The 17,256-nt window shown below is 28.9% G+C and overlaps 1 protein-coding gene across 1 annotated transcript in view; it reads right to left on the reverse strand.

The window, feature by feature from the left end:
* Positions 1-17,256, reverse strand: part of LOC142319480 (anaphase-promoting complex subunit 8-like) — a 34,537-nt gene that overhangs the window by 3,288 nt on the left and 13,993 nt on the right. Inside the window, exons 7-9 of the mRNA XM_075356806.1 lie at positions 14,573-14,819; positions 13,247-13,445; positions 8,185-8,256 (exon numbers count right to left, since the gene is read on the reverse strand). Coding sequence (XP_075212921.1) covers positions 8,185-8,256; positions 13,247-13,445; positions 14,573-14,819 — 518 coding nt within the window. The remainder of the gene's footprint in view (positions 1-8,184; positions 8,257-13,246; positions 13,446-14,572; positions 14,820-17,256) is intronic.

A 17,256-nucleotide genomic window follows, 5' to 3' on the forward strand; every position in this document is an offset into this window, starting at 1 on the left:
TGCATGTTGTTTTAGATGCCACATTGACATAGCAAGCACAGTAGACTTCATATGATTGACAGAAAATGACAGAGTGTGGGTTAATGAGTTTTGGAATTTTAGTAGTAGGAAAATGAAACAAGATGGCAATACCTATCACTTTGTGTATATTGTTCACTTTGTGACATTTTGTTCTCCTGTTACATTTAAGCGTCCAATACACTTAAGTTGCTCCTTGTATATTATACATATATATTATGAATAATAATGAGCATCTAAACTGGCAAAGTAATGATAATAAAAAAAGTTTTTTTAACCCCTGTACCAGCAAAAAGGATGTATTTTCTCAGATCTTTCGGTTTTTTCAAACCATCATCAGGAGATTAAAAATAATATAATAAGTGAAAAAATTAAAATGAGAATACAGTTATAACTGTTTGAATGTCAACAGTATACTGAAGATGACATAGTGAATTCTGGTGGAATAAAATATAATTAAAGGAAACTATGTTATAAATATGATAATTTAGTTTACGATTATTATCGCTTATATTTGTATTTAAGACATATTTAAATAATTTATCTTCTTTAAAAAATCTTTGTCCATTAATTAATTTTTTCTGCTGTGTATTAAAATGATTGTAAGAAATACCTAAAATTTTTATAAGTATTTTGATTGTATATATAACCATTATCTAAGATATGTTTAGCTAAATTAGAATTTTCGGGTTTGTTATTTTTAATACTATTAATTTGTTCTTCTCCAGGTATGGAAAATTTATGTTGGTCATACCGATACATAATATATCACAATCTTTACAACGTAGACTATATAACCTTGTTTATTAAAATTAGAAATACTATTATTTAATGTTTTATTATAATTATTATTAATATATTTAATTAATTTATTATTTGTAGTATAAGCCAGTGTTATGTTAATTTTTTTGTAAAATTTTCCAAATTTTTGACTATATGGTGTGCATTCATTTTTTGTATATATTTTTTCAGATTTTCTGGTAATAATTTTATATTGTTTTAAGTATTAATTTTAAGTATTAATTTTAGTACTTATTCTTTTATATAATTTATTTATTGTACTAGTATTATAGCCATTTGTATGTGCAATATTTTAAATTATTTCATTGCTTTATTTAGAGAAACTTTATCACATTTTAAATAATATATTGCTCTACATAAGTACATTAAAAACAGCCAAATGAAATGAATTGTAGTTATGTTGATTGAAGAAGGCTTACAAAATATTTCTAATTTTATTTTATTGTTGTATATTTTTATGTCTAAAATATTTAAATAATTATTATTTTCTGTTTTCATAGTGAATTTTAGGTTATCGATTTTTTAATATAGTTATCAAAATCATAGTAAATCAACTATTATACCTAAAAATAAAGCCAAAATAATATGGGTTAATAATGAAATAAAAAATCTCTATATTAATAAACAAAAGATTAATTTTTATATGTATTTAATATATGAATTGGGAAATGTTATATTAAATGAAATAATAAAAATGATAGATTTCAAAATTGTAGACATGATGAACATAAATATAATACAATGAAAATTAAAATAAATAAATTAAAAGGTAATTATAGTAAAAGTAAATGCATTGAATTTAATAATATAAAACAAGATAAAATAAATAATCTAAACCTTACACATAAATTCAGAGATAAAGTCATTAACATGATACAAATCAATGTCGATAAAGAGGAACTTAATATGATAGTAAATTCATATAAATATAGTATTAAACATGATAAAATAATATACATAACAAAACTATAATCGACAAAGAAGATAATACATATAAAATCCATGATAATGAAATGAAAGATAACCCCAGAAAAAATATAACAACTTTAATGAATACTAAATATAATATTATAAAAAGGAAATTCATAAATAATGATACAATAAAAATGAATTCTAAGCAAAAACAAAAAAATAAAATATTAAAATTAAGTTAATCAATAATAAAGCACATATGGTTAAAGCAGATAACGCAGGTACACCCATCGTTAAGTAAATAGAACAATACATAGAAAAAACTATGTAACTTATAAATGATAATTTTATAAAAATCAAAAATCTTTTAAATATATATATATATCTTTATATATATATTTCTTATGTGCGTGTGTATGTCACTGAACTCCTCCTAAACGGCTGGACCGATTTTTATGAAATTTTTTGTGTGTGTTCAAGGGGATTCGAGAATGGTTTAGATTCACAATTTGGTCCACTGGAAAATGTTTTTTTAATTAATTTATTTATTTATGTGTTGTTGTTGATCTTGGGATGGTTAAGGTTCATAATTGAATCCAGTAGGCAGCGCTGCGATCGTGTTTTATAATTTTTGGCATATCAGTCAGACCCGGTAGTAGGTGCTGTGATTGGATTCTAGGAAATTTTTTTATTTTGTTGCTTTTTCGCATATCGGTTACTTGCGTCATAGCTTAGTGTTGTTATTACATTAAAATTTGTATTTTTAACGGACTACTGTGTTTAGAGAGTAGTTTGAATTAAATCCGATAGGTAGTGCTGTTCTGACAATTGGATTTATTTACATTCTGACTTTTACAAAGTGAAAGGTTAAATTTTATGAATTTCGGTAATGTTTTGTAAGTTTCTTAATGTTCAGTATTAATTGTAATGATTTTGCAGCCACAACCCCTATTTGTTAAAAAATTATTTTCCACCGAATACTGTGATTAGATGGTGTGAATTCATTCCGATAGGTAGTGCTGTTGGTTTGCCATTTGGATTTATTTACATTCTGACTTTTTTAAAGTAAAAGCTTAAATTTTGTGAAGTTCCTAATTTTCAGTTTTTTAAGGTTTTATGAAAATTTCAATTGTGTTCATTTAATTTGTATGTATACTCAAATCTAGCAATAGCGAAGCATTGCCGAGTCTGCTAGAATTGCGCGCTTATTGAGAATATTATTTATTTTAATAACATTTTAAAGTGTAATTAAAAAATATACACTGTGCAAATTTGTAAGATGCAGTATGGACGTGAGTATTTTACATGATTTTTCATGAATTTTAATTATGTATACACGTGCATTCAATAACAATTAACTTAACCTACAAATTTAAATTGTCAGTTCTCATTTGATTCTGTACAACTTATGAAATAATTAATGAACTAATTGAAATAATTAAAAATATTGCCCGTACAAATGGATATAATACTAGTACAGGGTGATTCAAAGAAACGGGAAATTTACACCATTTTGTGAAATGACGCATTATCCAAACAATCGGCGTACAGTTGCCATCGATATTCGTGCAGTATGTGACGTTGCTCCGTCTTGTTGAAACCAGGCAGTGTTAAGAATTGGTGGAAATCTCTTTTGTTGTTCCACAACAAAGGTTTCAAGCATGGCTACATAACAAGCTGGCGTCACTGTAATCACAAGACCGTTGTCATCCGCAAAAAAATTAGGGCCTATAACACTGTAAGATGACATAGCACAACACATGGTCACTTTCTGGCTGTGCAACGGACGCTGGTGTAGCTGCGTAGGATTTTCTTGTGCCCCATATCTGAAATTTTGCTTGTTAACAAATCCACTGAGGTGGAAATGTGCTTTGTCTGACATCCACAGTTCGTGAACAAACTCTTTGTTATCATTTATCTTCTGAAGCATTACATTACAGAATTGTGCTCGCACAACCTCATCGTTCGGTTTCAGTTCCTGGATGATCTGCAACTTGTACGGTTGGTATTGCAAGTCCTTCACTAACATTCTTTGAACACTTGAACTATGAAATTGTAAAGATGCTGAGAGACGACGAATTGACCGATGTGGACTTCGTGTGACAGCATCTTGTAAAGCTTGAACATGCTGTGGTGTACGGACGGTTCACTCACGGCCTAGAGGTTTCTTTTGCATTGCCGAACCAGTTTCCTCAAAATTAGATATCCATGTTTTAATTGCATGTGCTGATGGAACACAGTCGTGCCGTCCCAGATTAAAATGATGGCAAAATTTTCTACGCGCTCCCTACACACTGTCATTGTTTTTGTAAAACGCTTTGATAGGAAATGCACGTTGCACACCACTCCAAGGATACATGACAACTAAATGGCAGGTTAGGTTAGAGAGGCTGGCGCCACTTATCAAGTGGTACCAATCGCCCACGGCTAACAACACAACTTTTAAAATTTCCTGTTTCTTGAATCACTCTGTACAATAAATAAATTATATAAAAGAATAAGTAATAAAATTAATACTTTTAAACTTTTAAATAATAATTAATACTTTTACATAATTAAAAGATAAAAATTAATTAACGAACAAAGACTTTTTAAAGAAGATAAGTTATTTTAATATGTCTTAAAAACAAACATAAAAAGATAATAATCATAAACAACTAAATTATCATATATTTATAACTTGGTTTCCTTTAATTATATTTTATTCCACCAGAATTCAGTATATTATCTTCAGTATACTATTGCAATTTAAACATTAATGACTGTATTCTCATTTTAATTTTTTGGCTTATTATATTATTTTTAATCTCCTGATGATGGATTGAAAAAACCGAAAGATCTGAGAAAATACATCTTTTTTGCTGGTAAGGTGGTTAAAAATTATTTTATTTATTTATTTTTGTTATTAAAATATATCAGCGGAAACCATGTTTAAGAAATTTAATAATAAGTTGGATTATTACAAAAAAGTTAGATAATGTTATCTCAGTCAAATAGTGGCAGCTGTTTTAGATTTTAACTTAGTAATACATCTGAAAATATCATTGTTTCTAACATTTTTAATACAATGAAATAGAATTAAAGGTATGTACTGTTATACTAATTAGAATATATTGTGTAGGATCAATTATTCTTAAAATTTCCTATAAGGATGTTTATTTATTAGATCAAAACAAATCTCTAGATCTGTTAAAATAGCCAAATCAATTTGGCCAGTAAACTAATTGCAGTGGTGCACCTTGACACTGAAAATTGTTTCTGATACATATTTTCTAATCAATTATGTAATATGACCACCTTATAGGTATTGGCTACTCTAACAAACAGGGATCTTAAAAACCTTTATTATACTTTTTCCAGGATTGAAATATGTGCAGCTTACAAGATAGAAGAATCAGTTTATACAATTAGTATTTTAATGCTCTCTATAGATTAACACAATGATGCAAAGGAGAGAAGGTGCTTCTTTTCTTGCCACCCAACAAATATGTTCAATGAAATTTAGTCAAGCTGTCCACAACGAGTCTCAGGTCAAAACTGACACAAGATAAGACTCGCCTGGCTCATATTATAAGCAAAAACAACAATGCTGGTTTTCCTGTAAAAACATGTAACAGAAATTTTTATTGAAAGATAGTTTATTAACATCACTGATTTAAACAGCTTTAAGTATCAACTATACCAAGAAAAACAACGGTTCTAAATTTTATATCAGGTATAATAATTTGGACATAATAATTTCTTGAACAAGAGGCACAAAAATAAACAAACTCCATTAATATGGCTAAATACTAAACGCAATAAAGTATATTAACATAGAAAACCTAAATAAAAAAAAAAAATAAATAAATAAATAATTAAACATAGAAAAACCATGAGAACTATAATTGTATATTTCTAGACTGTCTTTGGCCACCATATTTTGTACTTAAGTTTACAATCGCCTTCCAGATGAATTTTGCCATTTTTTGTTAACACAACAGAAATAAAAAATAGACATGCTAAAATAAGGCAGAATTTAAAACAGAATTATACAATGAACAATAACTGAATAAAGCAGACTAACAGGCACCATAACATATATCACATCACAATATCTTTAAGAACAATTTTTTTGTCATTTTTGAGTAACAGCATTTCAATAGATAATTGGTAAGAGAATTGGGATGAACTGTTTCTTTCTTACACAACAATAATTTTTATCCCATAAAGTATAAACTCAAATATTCAGCCCAATGCCATTATAAAATTTCTGATTCCATTTGATGAAAATGAAAAATTTCAAACAAGACACGCTTACAGTGGTGACAGTTTAAACAGTCAATAGAAAGAATGTGTCAGCAGCACATTGACTTTGTTTATGTTTACTCAAGCTTAATTTGGTTCCAAGTGCAGCAGAACAATATTTATGGAGATATCCTAGTCCTGCGTGTTAACTAGGTGATTGCTGCCTACCTTGTAACAGGCAGCAATCACCCATTTGTCTAATCTCTATTCTGGCTTTCTGTTACATCAATGTGTATGCACTGTAAATCCTAAAGAGTTTCATAATGCAGAAGCAAACTGAAGAAGAAATAACTAAAACTTATGTTTACATCATGAATTCAACTAACCTGTTAATGATATTAAGGTTAATTTAACAAACAAAATTAAATGACTAAATTAATGAAAAAATTAAATCTCTTAAAAGCTATTTAATTTAAAATTGATGAAAACTTTATAAATTATTTGAATGACATTTATTATTTTATTAAAATTTAAATTAAATTAAATAAAGACGAAGTGTTCAATTTTCATTGAAGAAATAATGTATTATAAGAAATTTTCAAGTATTTTATCAGTCCATTTTCTCTACTTCTGACAGTCTGGCCTAAGGGACCTTATCTTCAGTATCACTGTCCCATCACTATTTTCAGCTTTAGGTAGACAAACAATTGGTCAACTTCAATATGCATGGACACTCTTTACTCCAGAAGTTGTTTTCAACTTCAATAACATGCTGGCAACATTTTGATCATATATCAGCATCTACCTTTTCTTCAATGACTAATTATATCCTCTGCCTTATTTGTTTGCTTTGATCAGTCACCAAATCTTTTATTATTTCAAAATGAGTTCAATCAGGTAAAGTCTGGGTGATAAGAAGGCAGTCTAAGAAAAGAATGACTGTGTTCTTGAAAAATGCTATAAAGAGAATAATTAAACTGGATTCAACCTAGGTATCAACCGAAGTAACACTGATTAATTAACAGGTGCAATGGATGTTAAGTTTGCTGCTAATATTCCACGGGAAGATCCTATGCAAATGCCCACTTTCTTAGTGATCTCTCAGAGAATTGAGCAGTGATGTTCACAAACCATTGCATGAAGTGCATCAATGTTATCATCACTTTTTGACAAGGAAGATATCAAATCTAAAATCTTCATTGGTCAATGTTCTGCCCCCATTTAAAATAATTGAACCATTATAGCACTGTGATCTGCTTATACAGTCTTCCCCAAATGTTTGCTGAAGCATTTTAAATGTCTTTATGAAAATTTTACCAATTTTGAAGCAAAATTTAAAAACACATTATTATTTAAGATCTTTCATTTTCACTTTGTTAAAAATCTGACACGAGGTCATATGTTTACCCTAACTGTTGCATCCTCAAAACTAACAATGACAGCATGACACATCAAATGGTGTGTTTCTGAAAGTTGCCACTAATTGGAACATATTCTATGCACTGGGTGATGCACTAATGCAAAAGTTTGGTCTTTTTGAACATACTATGTATTCCTATTTTTTAACCATTTCTCCTGCATTTCTACTTTACAGCTTGCCATAGTTAGGATTTTTTTCACATTGACACAATAATATGGAACGTTGTCAATCGCTAGTTTGCTATTAGGTTTTTCTGTAACCCATTTTTTTTATGTACTACCGAATCATACTTTCATGTTAGTCATCTGTTTTTGAGCTGATGGTCCATGTTAGAAATAGATTAGGAACAAAAAAGATTTTTCTATCTGCATGAATTCTTTCACTTTTGGAAACTGGTGGATGGATTTCATCACTGGATTTATAACAGATAAAAAAAAATTTCACCAGATTTATTCATTGGGAATAAACAAACACATTACAACTGCACAAAACTATGGAAAATTATTATTAAAAATGTACACAAAAAAATATAAAAAAATAAACAAATAGCCCCACAAAAAAAAAATCACTTGGATTAGTACACAAATGGTTTTAAAAAACTGTTAGTCTACTTTTAATTACATAACTGGTGATTCAGCTGTTACTTAATTATTATTACTTTTTTCTTCAAATCTTCATTAATTTTATAAGACAGGTCTGGACCAATCTTTTTAACTGAAAGTTCAGAATAATGGGTATGAATTGAATAGTATGTGATTCTGTTTTTAATTTAAAAACTACTGATTAATATTTTTGAACAAATTTACCTGCATTTCTCCATCATCTTGGCCTCGTTTTGATGCTATTGTCCGTAACAATGCTTTCCCTTCTTCTTTAGTCTATAAAAAAGAAATAAGTTAAATACTGTATTTTTAATAGAAACAAATGTTTTTTACAATTTATCAAATATTTTTGGTTCCAAAGTCTAATGAAATTAAATGTATGCACAGAATTAACTTTATTTAAAAACTAAATTAAAAAAAAATAATTACTTTTGAGTTTTCAACTTATAATTCTGAATTTGTATGTAGTAGGAACGTATGTAACTACAAAAGATGTAGAAAAATTGGTTAATTTAATTTTAATGAAGTGAAAAAAAAAATCAATTAGAAAAATCTGACATTGAAACTACCTAATATCATTAAAAAGAATGTGAAAAATAGGAAGTAATTAAAAAAAAAATTGTAGTTTCACTGAGAAAAAATATTTTTTTTATAAAATATAGATATTACACAGAATTATATTGCTGGGAATATATAATATACATGTGTGTGTGTGTGTGTGTGTGTGTGTGTGTTTATATTGTAAACTTGTAATTATCTGGAGGCAGAATAACTCATTTGTGGCTTATCTGAAGAGGGCAATGAAAAAAAACATTTTTAATTTTCTTATACCCCTGGGTTGAATGAGGTCTTAGAAGTTTCATTTGGCTGGTTAATATGTTTTGAAATGTATTTTTGAAATCTGTGTTCAAAAAGAAGCCAAGTTGTTGGTAAATTTTATACAGATATTTAGAAACACTGATTTAAAAAAAAACAAAAAAAAACTTGTTATTCAATTAAATCTGTAACGCAGATGCTAACAAACAGCCTTGAATATGTTTATTCACTCCACAGAAGCTTAAGCATTTAAATTTGTTTGCTGACACAAAATTATATTAATGGTTTACGTTCAAGTGCAGTGTCTAATTATCTTAATTTTTTTTTAATAAAAGCAAATAACTAATCTACAAAATTTAGTAAAAAATCGAAGTAGAAATTATTTTAATCAAATTGCTTTAATACAAAAAATTAGTAAATTATTAATACATTTTAATTTGATCAAAAAATTAATGCACAAATGCATAGATAAAAAGAACTGATCTGAAGAAGTTTTTAAAAGATGTTTATTATTCTTGATCAATCTCCATCATTATTTTATTTACAGTTAAAAATGTCTAAACTTAGCTATTAATGACTTAAAAACTTACACAAATAATATTCAAGGTAATTTTGTACTTGAAAAGCATATTTTCAAGAGCGTTTCAATCTACCTCTGAAATATTCAAATTTACATTTGGAAACCTATATAGATAAATAGGTATAGCAATTTTACATAGGTGATGCAGAATGTAGTAAAATTATATCTTTAATGTTTTACTTTAGTAATGTAGGAAAATAGAAATTATTGCACTAAATTTTTTTTAATTTTGGTCTATACTAATCACAAGAGAATATAAGCTCAATTATTCATTGGCAATTAGTCTTCTCTGGTCACAGACCAAATAAAATTCTGCCATTAAATTCAGTGAATGGTCACAAATAATATTATTAATTATAAAAGAATACAGAAAAAGAAGTGTATTCCTAATGAAAGTTTTCTACAACAATAGAAATCAAGAATGGACAGCCTGTTCCAAAAGCCACAAGTGTCTGATGTTTCACATTTATAGCTGGGCCCAATATTATCTAGGTAATAGAGACATTGTTGAGGGAAAGTATCTTAGACATGGAAACCTAGATTTTAAGTATAGTTAAAAGTTTAATCTATTACCATTTTACATTGGTTATATTAAAAATTGTTAAGATACTCATTTCAGAAGTTTTTTTTTTTGAAAAAGAGCCTAGTTCTGAAGTTGTCAAATTATAATTCTTGAAATCCATATCCAGAATGTTTAAAATTTAGAAGTATTATTTACCATAGCATTTAAAATGGATCTGTAAAGTCTCAAATCCTAAATTGTATACTTTTCCATGCTTTTTATGAAAACTATTGTTTTATGTTATCTTTGTAACTAAACTTTCAGAGAAATGGGACACAGTTTGTGGTCTTCATTATATATTCAATATTAAAAATTATATTATCCTAAGCACACTTTTTTACAATTTAAAAAAAATGATTAAATGTTAAATGTGATGAGAAGAAGACTCAAGATTGCCACATTCACGGAAGCTAACTGTTTTACTGTAAAGTATCTACTGCATGATCAAATTAACACATCTGAACTTGATTGTCACAGCACTGTGATCAACCTACAGTGCAATCAACTTAATATCACATGTGAGAAAAAATGTTCACTAACACCTTGAAATTGAAATAGAATATAATCTACTTGTTTTTCTTTATATATATGAAGTTTTTCTTTATGAAGTGAGATTCCTCACTTCATATACTCTATTTATAAAATAGTATAACTATAATACGAGGTGGAAATCTTCCTTCAGAATGATACAACCTGAGTTTTTTCCACGTTAAGAGGCATAAAGTTGGCTCGTGCCCAATCACAGATTTTATTAACATTATTTTGTAAAATATGATGATCGTCTTATGCAAATATTATACTATATAATTTAAAATTGTCTGCATATAGTTGGAATTTGCAATCAATTACTTCAACAATGTCATTAATGAATAAAAGGAACAGAAGGGGGCCTAGATTTGATCCTTGGGGAACCCCAGAAGAGATAGAAAAAGGATGAGAAATATTGCCAGCATAACATATTGAGAAAGTTCTACCTTGAATATAAGACTTTATCCAGTTGACATACTGCATACTAAATCCAAAGTTGGGCAACTTTGAACCAGCCAAGTGATGGGGCACTTTATCAAAAGGTTTTTGTACATCAAAGTATATTATATCTACTTGTTTTTTCTGTTGAACTGCAACGTCTATTGTCAAGAATGTTACCAGATTGGATGATCTTGATCAGCCCTTTCTGAAACTATGCTGCATCGGCAAAAGAATGTGTTGGACATGAGAATAGATGTTTCCAAAGACAATTCTCTCCAAGACTTTAGATATAGTGGGAAGGACTGATATAGGAGTGTGATTCTACAGTAAGATATCTTGGGCTTGGGGATGGGAATGACCGAGACTTTTTTCCAGGTGGAGGAGTAAAAACCACTAGTGAGACTCCAAGAAAAGATAGATACAAGAACTGGAGTGATGAGGTCACCAGTACTTTTAATTATGAATGCTGACATCCTATCAATACATACAGGAGAATTTCCATTGATCTCTTTTATTGCAGTCATCACTTCAAAAGCCAAGATAGAACGAAACATACGTTCTGCAACATTTAAAGTTGAAAATGCAAGCAAAGGTTCTTCGTCAGCAAGGTAAGGTCAGTAAGGTTCTGGTAGACAGACTCCAAGTGTTCTCCAAACACCTCGCATGCTACCCGAGAATCCATCAAGACTTTACCTTTGGTAATTGGGGCAACAGCACGGTTGGTATCAGCCTTATTTTTCACGACTAATTTCCAAAAATTATAAAGCTCGCTGTGAAGTTCATTCTCACACTGCTGAGTGTAAATCACTCAGTGTGTAAAATACCCTGACCAAATAGCAGGATCATTAATCTTGTCCAAGTCGGACTTGTAAACACCCAATTGAAATAAGTTATAGGAGTCAAATTTTGTCTTTAATCGAATGCATTCAAAATAAGTAAGTTCCAGAGGTTTTAACAAATTACCATAGCAACAGAGACTGAAAGTTTAAATTTCAACACAAATAAGGTCGCCTTCTTAGGAACAAGAAAGATCAACAAAGGAAACATTTGACCCAACCTCAAGTGGTTTCACTGTTGACTTAACTTAAAAAAAGAAAGTCTTAGCTTCATTATCAACTTCATAATGAACTGGTTTAGATTTTATATTTCTTAAAACTACTTCGCTCCAGCTACCAATTGTATTTTGGAGTGGTCCCAAATCATCATCTGTCGAAAGTGAATCATTGTGCAAATTTATGTTTTTATTTATTTCTGAGGCAGCAATATTTGCACCATTATCAATTTTATATTTTTAACTTACCAGCAAAACCATCAAAAATAATGATTAGCATTCAAGCTTGAATTAGAACCCCTTGAACTAGGAGTAAAGATTATCTTTAATCTTTACTTTATCTTATCTTTATTATTTTTTTGAGGTTGCTTCTTCATAATCTATCCCTTTGGGCACAAAATTGACAGGACATCATGTCTATCCCAAAACACATTTGGCATCATCTTGTGTGTTAGCATTGTCTGTTTGGCTTTCACTTTGGCTGGAGATGTTGTGTTGTAATTCCACTGACTGTTGCTTTGATGCTGGAGTGATATGAGGAATTCATGTCTGGTACCCTGCGACAATGTCGTCCAAAAGTTCATTTCTTTTCTCCCTGTGCCAGGTCAAAACAGTTAAAGCATTCTCCTTTTATGGTGTTCTTCAGAAACTAGCCTGGGAACATATTGTGAGCTTAGTTTTTTAAACTTCAAAACTTCAGAAACAATTTTATATAGCAGTATAGTACTGACCATGAAACTTGTGAGAATATCAGAGACAAATTGGAAATGGTGAATCGCCGGTCTTCCTGAATTTTTACATCACTTTCACGTATCAAATAATGACAGAAGGTTGGCCAGATTGCAATTCATCAAGAACATTGTCCTACTTGTCCTCGAATAGTCTTACCCATTTATGTACATTGCTGTTACTTATTGAATTAGGCCTGCAAACCTCACATATCTGGCGATGAATGTCCGCTGTTGACATGTTACTTACAGTCAAAAATTGAATCATAGACCATATTTCACAACTGGCAAACCGCTGAATTATTTGACACACTTCAACTTCACAATAGAAACTATACACAGTGATGCTACGATTGTAAATGGCATCTGCATTTGTGCAAGGCATGCATGTTTTGATAGCCACGTAAATATTACATAGCTACAGCTAATCGAACCTTACTTAAACAATAGCTGTCGTAAAAACTGTAGCACAGATCAGAATAATAGAATTTTTACATCATTTTCTAAAGTAAAGGAATAAAATAATGTTTACAGGTAATTTATTAACAAAATTTACAAACCTCTTCATAACCAAGACATTTTTCAGCATACTGATATGCTAAATCAAGCTGATTTCTTTTCAAGTGATAATTTGCAAGATATTTGTAAGCATAACATAATTCTTGTTTATTATCAGCAGTAGGTATATCATCATTTTCTTTTACATATTCTGTGTAAGCTGTTGCAGCTTGCTCTACTTCAGTAACTTTATCATATAACCTGAAAAAGCCAACATTTTGTTAAATATAAAAGAAAGATTATTTTTTTAAGGCATATGTCACATATATTTATGAGGATAAATGACTGGGTTGTTGACAAATTAGAAGTATATCAAATACAAAAAGGTTCAGAAAAGATAAACAACCATTATCTATGATACTGCTTCTTTCTTTTTTTATTTTTACGCAAGAGTTTTCAACAAATTAATTATTTTTCTCATGGAAAATTTATTATTTTAAATAAAATAGTACAAATATATTATTTAAAAGAGCAAAATGTCCATCCTTAGTGAATGTTATAAACGAACAATATTGATTTTAAAAACTATGTCTAAATAAAATTTTTAGTTATATAATTAATTTATTTTTTATAATGTACTAAAGGTTATAATTAAAAAATCTATTCATCAATTTGAATCATGTTCATTATAGTAAGTTATATAGTAGAAATGAATAAAACAAAATAATATACTATTAAAATTAATTTCCTCTCCTGGACATTACAAGAAATTACGAGTTAAGGCTTTTTAATATTTAGGCAGTGAAATTATACAGCATAATGAAACATTAAATGTTAGCTTAATATAACAACGAAATCTATATAAAAATAATATTATCAATCAATTTAAATGATCTTTAAAAAAATTCTTTTAAAGAGAAAGGTGGAAATCATCATCAAAATACAGAAAACAGTTAACCCAAAAAGCCAAAGTCTTTTGAAATGTGATTTTACAAAGAGTGTTAATAATACAGATCAATCATTATAAATCAGTGGCTTTCCTCCCACTGATTTATGTTTGACTTCTGGATTCGTCACTTTGATGAGGAAGGAAAGAAGTGAAGAAGGTAAAAATTGCAATAAAAGACAAAAATGCAATGTAGAAGGTATAGGATTAAGGAAATAACAATTACATTGAGATTAAAAGATCTACACAATATACAAAGAAATACAGATGTAGTTAATGACAGAATAAACTGTAAATATGATAATAAAAAACTTCCCAAGCAAAAAAGTCAAGTGAGAATTAATTATTTCATTGTATTCATTAGTGTATAATAAAGTTATGATATATTACACATAAAATAAGTTATATACAAAAAATGTTATATATACAAATCAGTTTATACTTAGCAAGTTTTAGTAGTGCCGTTCCTTCAATATCACCTACACTTCTGGCTTTATAATAACATTTTAACGCCTCCTGAATTTTTTCTAATTTTTCATAAGTTTCACCAAGAGCAATAAGCATTCTACTATCATTAGGACGTAATACCTGAGCTTGCTTATAATAATATAAGCAATAAAATGGCATTTTAAGAATTTCATATGTTTGACCCAAACCATACCATGCTCGATAATCTCGCCGATTCACTTCTAGATAAAAAAATCATACATTATCTTTTAAATAATTAAACAAAAGTTTACAAAAATAAATAAATTTATACACTGAAAATAGTCACTTGGAAAGATATTAATAAATATGAAGTTAATAAATTCTTTAACTGCTTCATGTGAAACATGTGGGAATAATGGCAATATTGTCAAGTTTAAAATTCATATGAGTATTTTTTATAAAATTTAAAAATATAATTTCTCCACAACTAAATGGATTATTTTTTTTTATTTTCACAGCTTTCTATTCAGGAAATCTGATTTAAGAGCAGAGAGTAAATATTTTGTTTGCCGATAATGTACAAGTAGACTTTTCTAAAAAAAATGATAAATATTACTCAAAATCAGCTTTAACTTCCAACTCAGATAAAGTTGGTGGTTAAAGCTGATGCTTCTAAGTTCACCAGTTCAAGTTCAATTAACAAAAATTTTAATGTGGGAGATAAGTTGATTAAAAAGTTAAAACTTCTTTGAACAAACAGTGCCAATATAAATGTTTTTAAACTCTATCTTGAAAATAAATAATGCATACACAGACCAGACAAGAAGATATCAATATGGGCGTTTAGCAAAATAAAAAAGAAACAAAGTAGATTAACAAATTCTAACATTATAAAAATGGTTACTTCATTAAATTTACACATACTGATAATATATCAGTCAATAGATATATAATTTTAAATTCTATTAATATAAATCACCGAATACAAAATACTGAAATGAGACATATCTTACCTTAATTCTACCATGAAAGTACTTTTGCGGGATCCTACATCCTTAGTCATGATTGAAGTATTTTCTTAAACTGCATATTAAAAATACCAAAATAATGAAAATTGCATATTAATTTATTGTACGAGTGCTACTATCTGTTGCAGTTTTTATAAGACTATCTTCCTCAAACACTATTCAATGGTTTATCAAACTGAAATTTTGTTTGTATTTAAATATGTAATATTTTTCTAATATATTTAATTTTATGTCATCTTTATTAATTTCTAATATTTCTTAATTTGTGTTAATATCAGAAATAGAATGTTTATTGCATGGTCAACATTTTAGATAAAACTAATTTATTATTTTTGTAATTTCCGTAACATTAAAAAAATTTAGTTTTAAAGGATCTATTTGTTTTTCCTATACGAATACTATCACAATAATTAAATTTTATAAATTCCACAAAGATTGTCATTTTATTATTATTTTTGTTTATTAAATATTTCATTATGTGGTTATTAGGTTTATATATTTCTTTATTGAGAGTTTTAGTAATGTTTTTAATTATATTTATTTATGTATAAACACTTCATATACAAGGGATATCTCTAAAGTAAAGACTGCTGGGAAATTTCTCTCCTTAAGGTTAGCAAACCTGTGTCGTTCATGGCCATGCTAGTAATGTACATACTGTATTGTTGTCTATTAGATGTCACGTTGTAGGATCTTTGATTATGTATGAGTTATTACATTACAAAATGAAAGGAAAATTGATGTTGCTGCTGACTGTGAAAAATGTGAAGTCATGCTTTTTAAACAATCAAAACGTTAAGCTGACTGAAATTCATAGGCAGTTGGTTGTTGTATATGGTCCGAAAATGATATGGAAGGTTTATAAATAACAGAATTAATGTGCATGATAAAGAATATTCAGGAGGCCCTCGATAATCACAGAGGACTTGATGAAATGTGTCAATGATGAAATCAGAAAAAATCGTTGCTCTATGATTTCCGACCTGGCCCTTCTTTTTCTGATGTTTCAAGCGCTGTTATCAGTCGCATTGTTTATGACCATTTAACCTTCGGAAAGGTTTGTGCACATTGGGTGTCACATGTCTTAACAGAACGTCAAAAAAATCTGAATGGGATCTGCTTTGGAATTTTTGATGCGCTATATAGAAAAAGGTGATGAATTCCTTAATTCAGTTGTTACCAGCGATGAAACATGGATTTTTAATTACACACCAGAGAGAAAACGGCAGTCAGAAGTGAATGGTATTTCTCAATCACCAACCAGACTAACAAAGGTCAAGCCATAGCCATTTGGATGAAAACTGGTGGCTACAGTCTTTTGAAATCAGTTTGTCATACTGCTGATTGATTTGATGCCACATGGAATGAATATAAATGCAGAAGCCTACTGCAAAACTCTATGTAAGTTACAATGCACCATTCAAAATTGGCGACGAGGGTGGCTGATCGATGGCATTATCCTGCTGCATGATAATGCACGTTCACATGTTGCGTTTCTGACACATGATTTACTAAAAACAGTTGGATGGGAAATTTACAATCACCCATCATATAGTCTGGACTTAGCTCCTTCTGATTACCATTTGTTTGGGAAGTTGAAAGAATTTTTGGAAGCAATTTGCAGGTGACAATGAACTTAAAAATGCTCTATTAATCAGTGGCTAAATGG

Source organism: Lycorma delicatula, chromosome 2, assembly GCF_047948215.1.
Source record: "Lycorma delicatula isolate Av1 chromosome 2, ASM4794821v1, whole genome shotgun sequence".
In the NCBI taxonomy this organism is placed as follows: domain Eukaryota; kingdom Metazoa; phylum Arthropoda; class Insecta; order Hemiptera; family Fulgoridae; genus Lycorma; species Lycorma delicatula.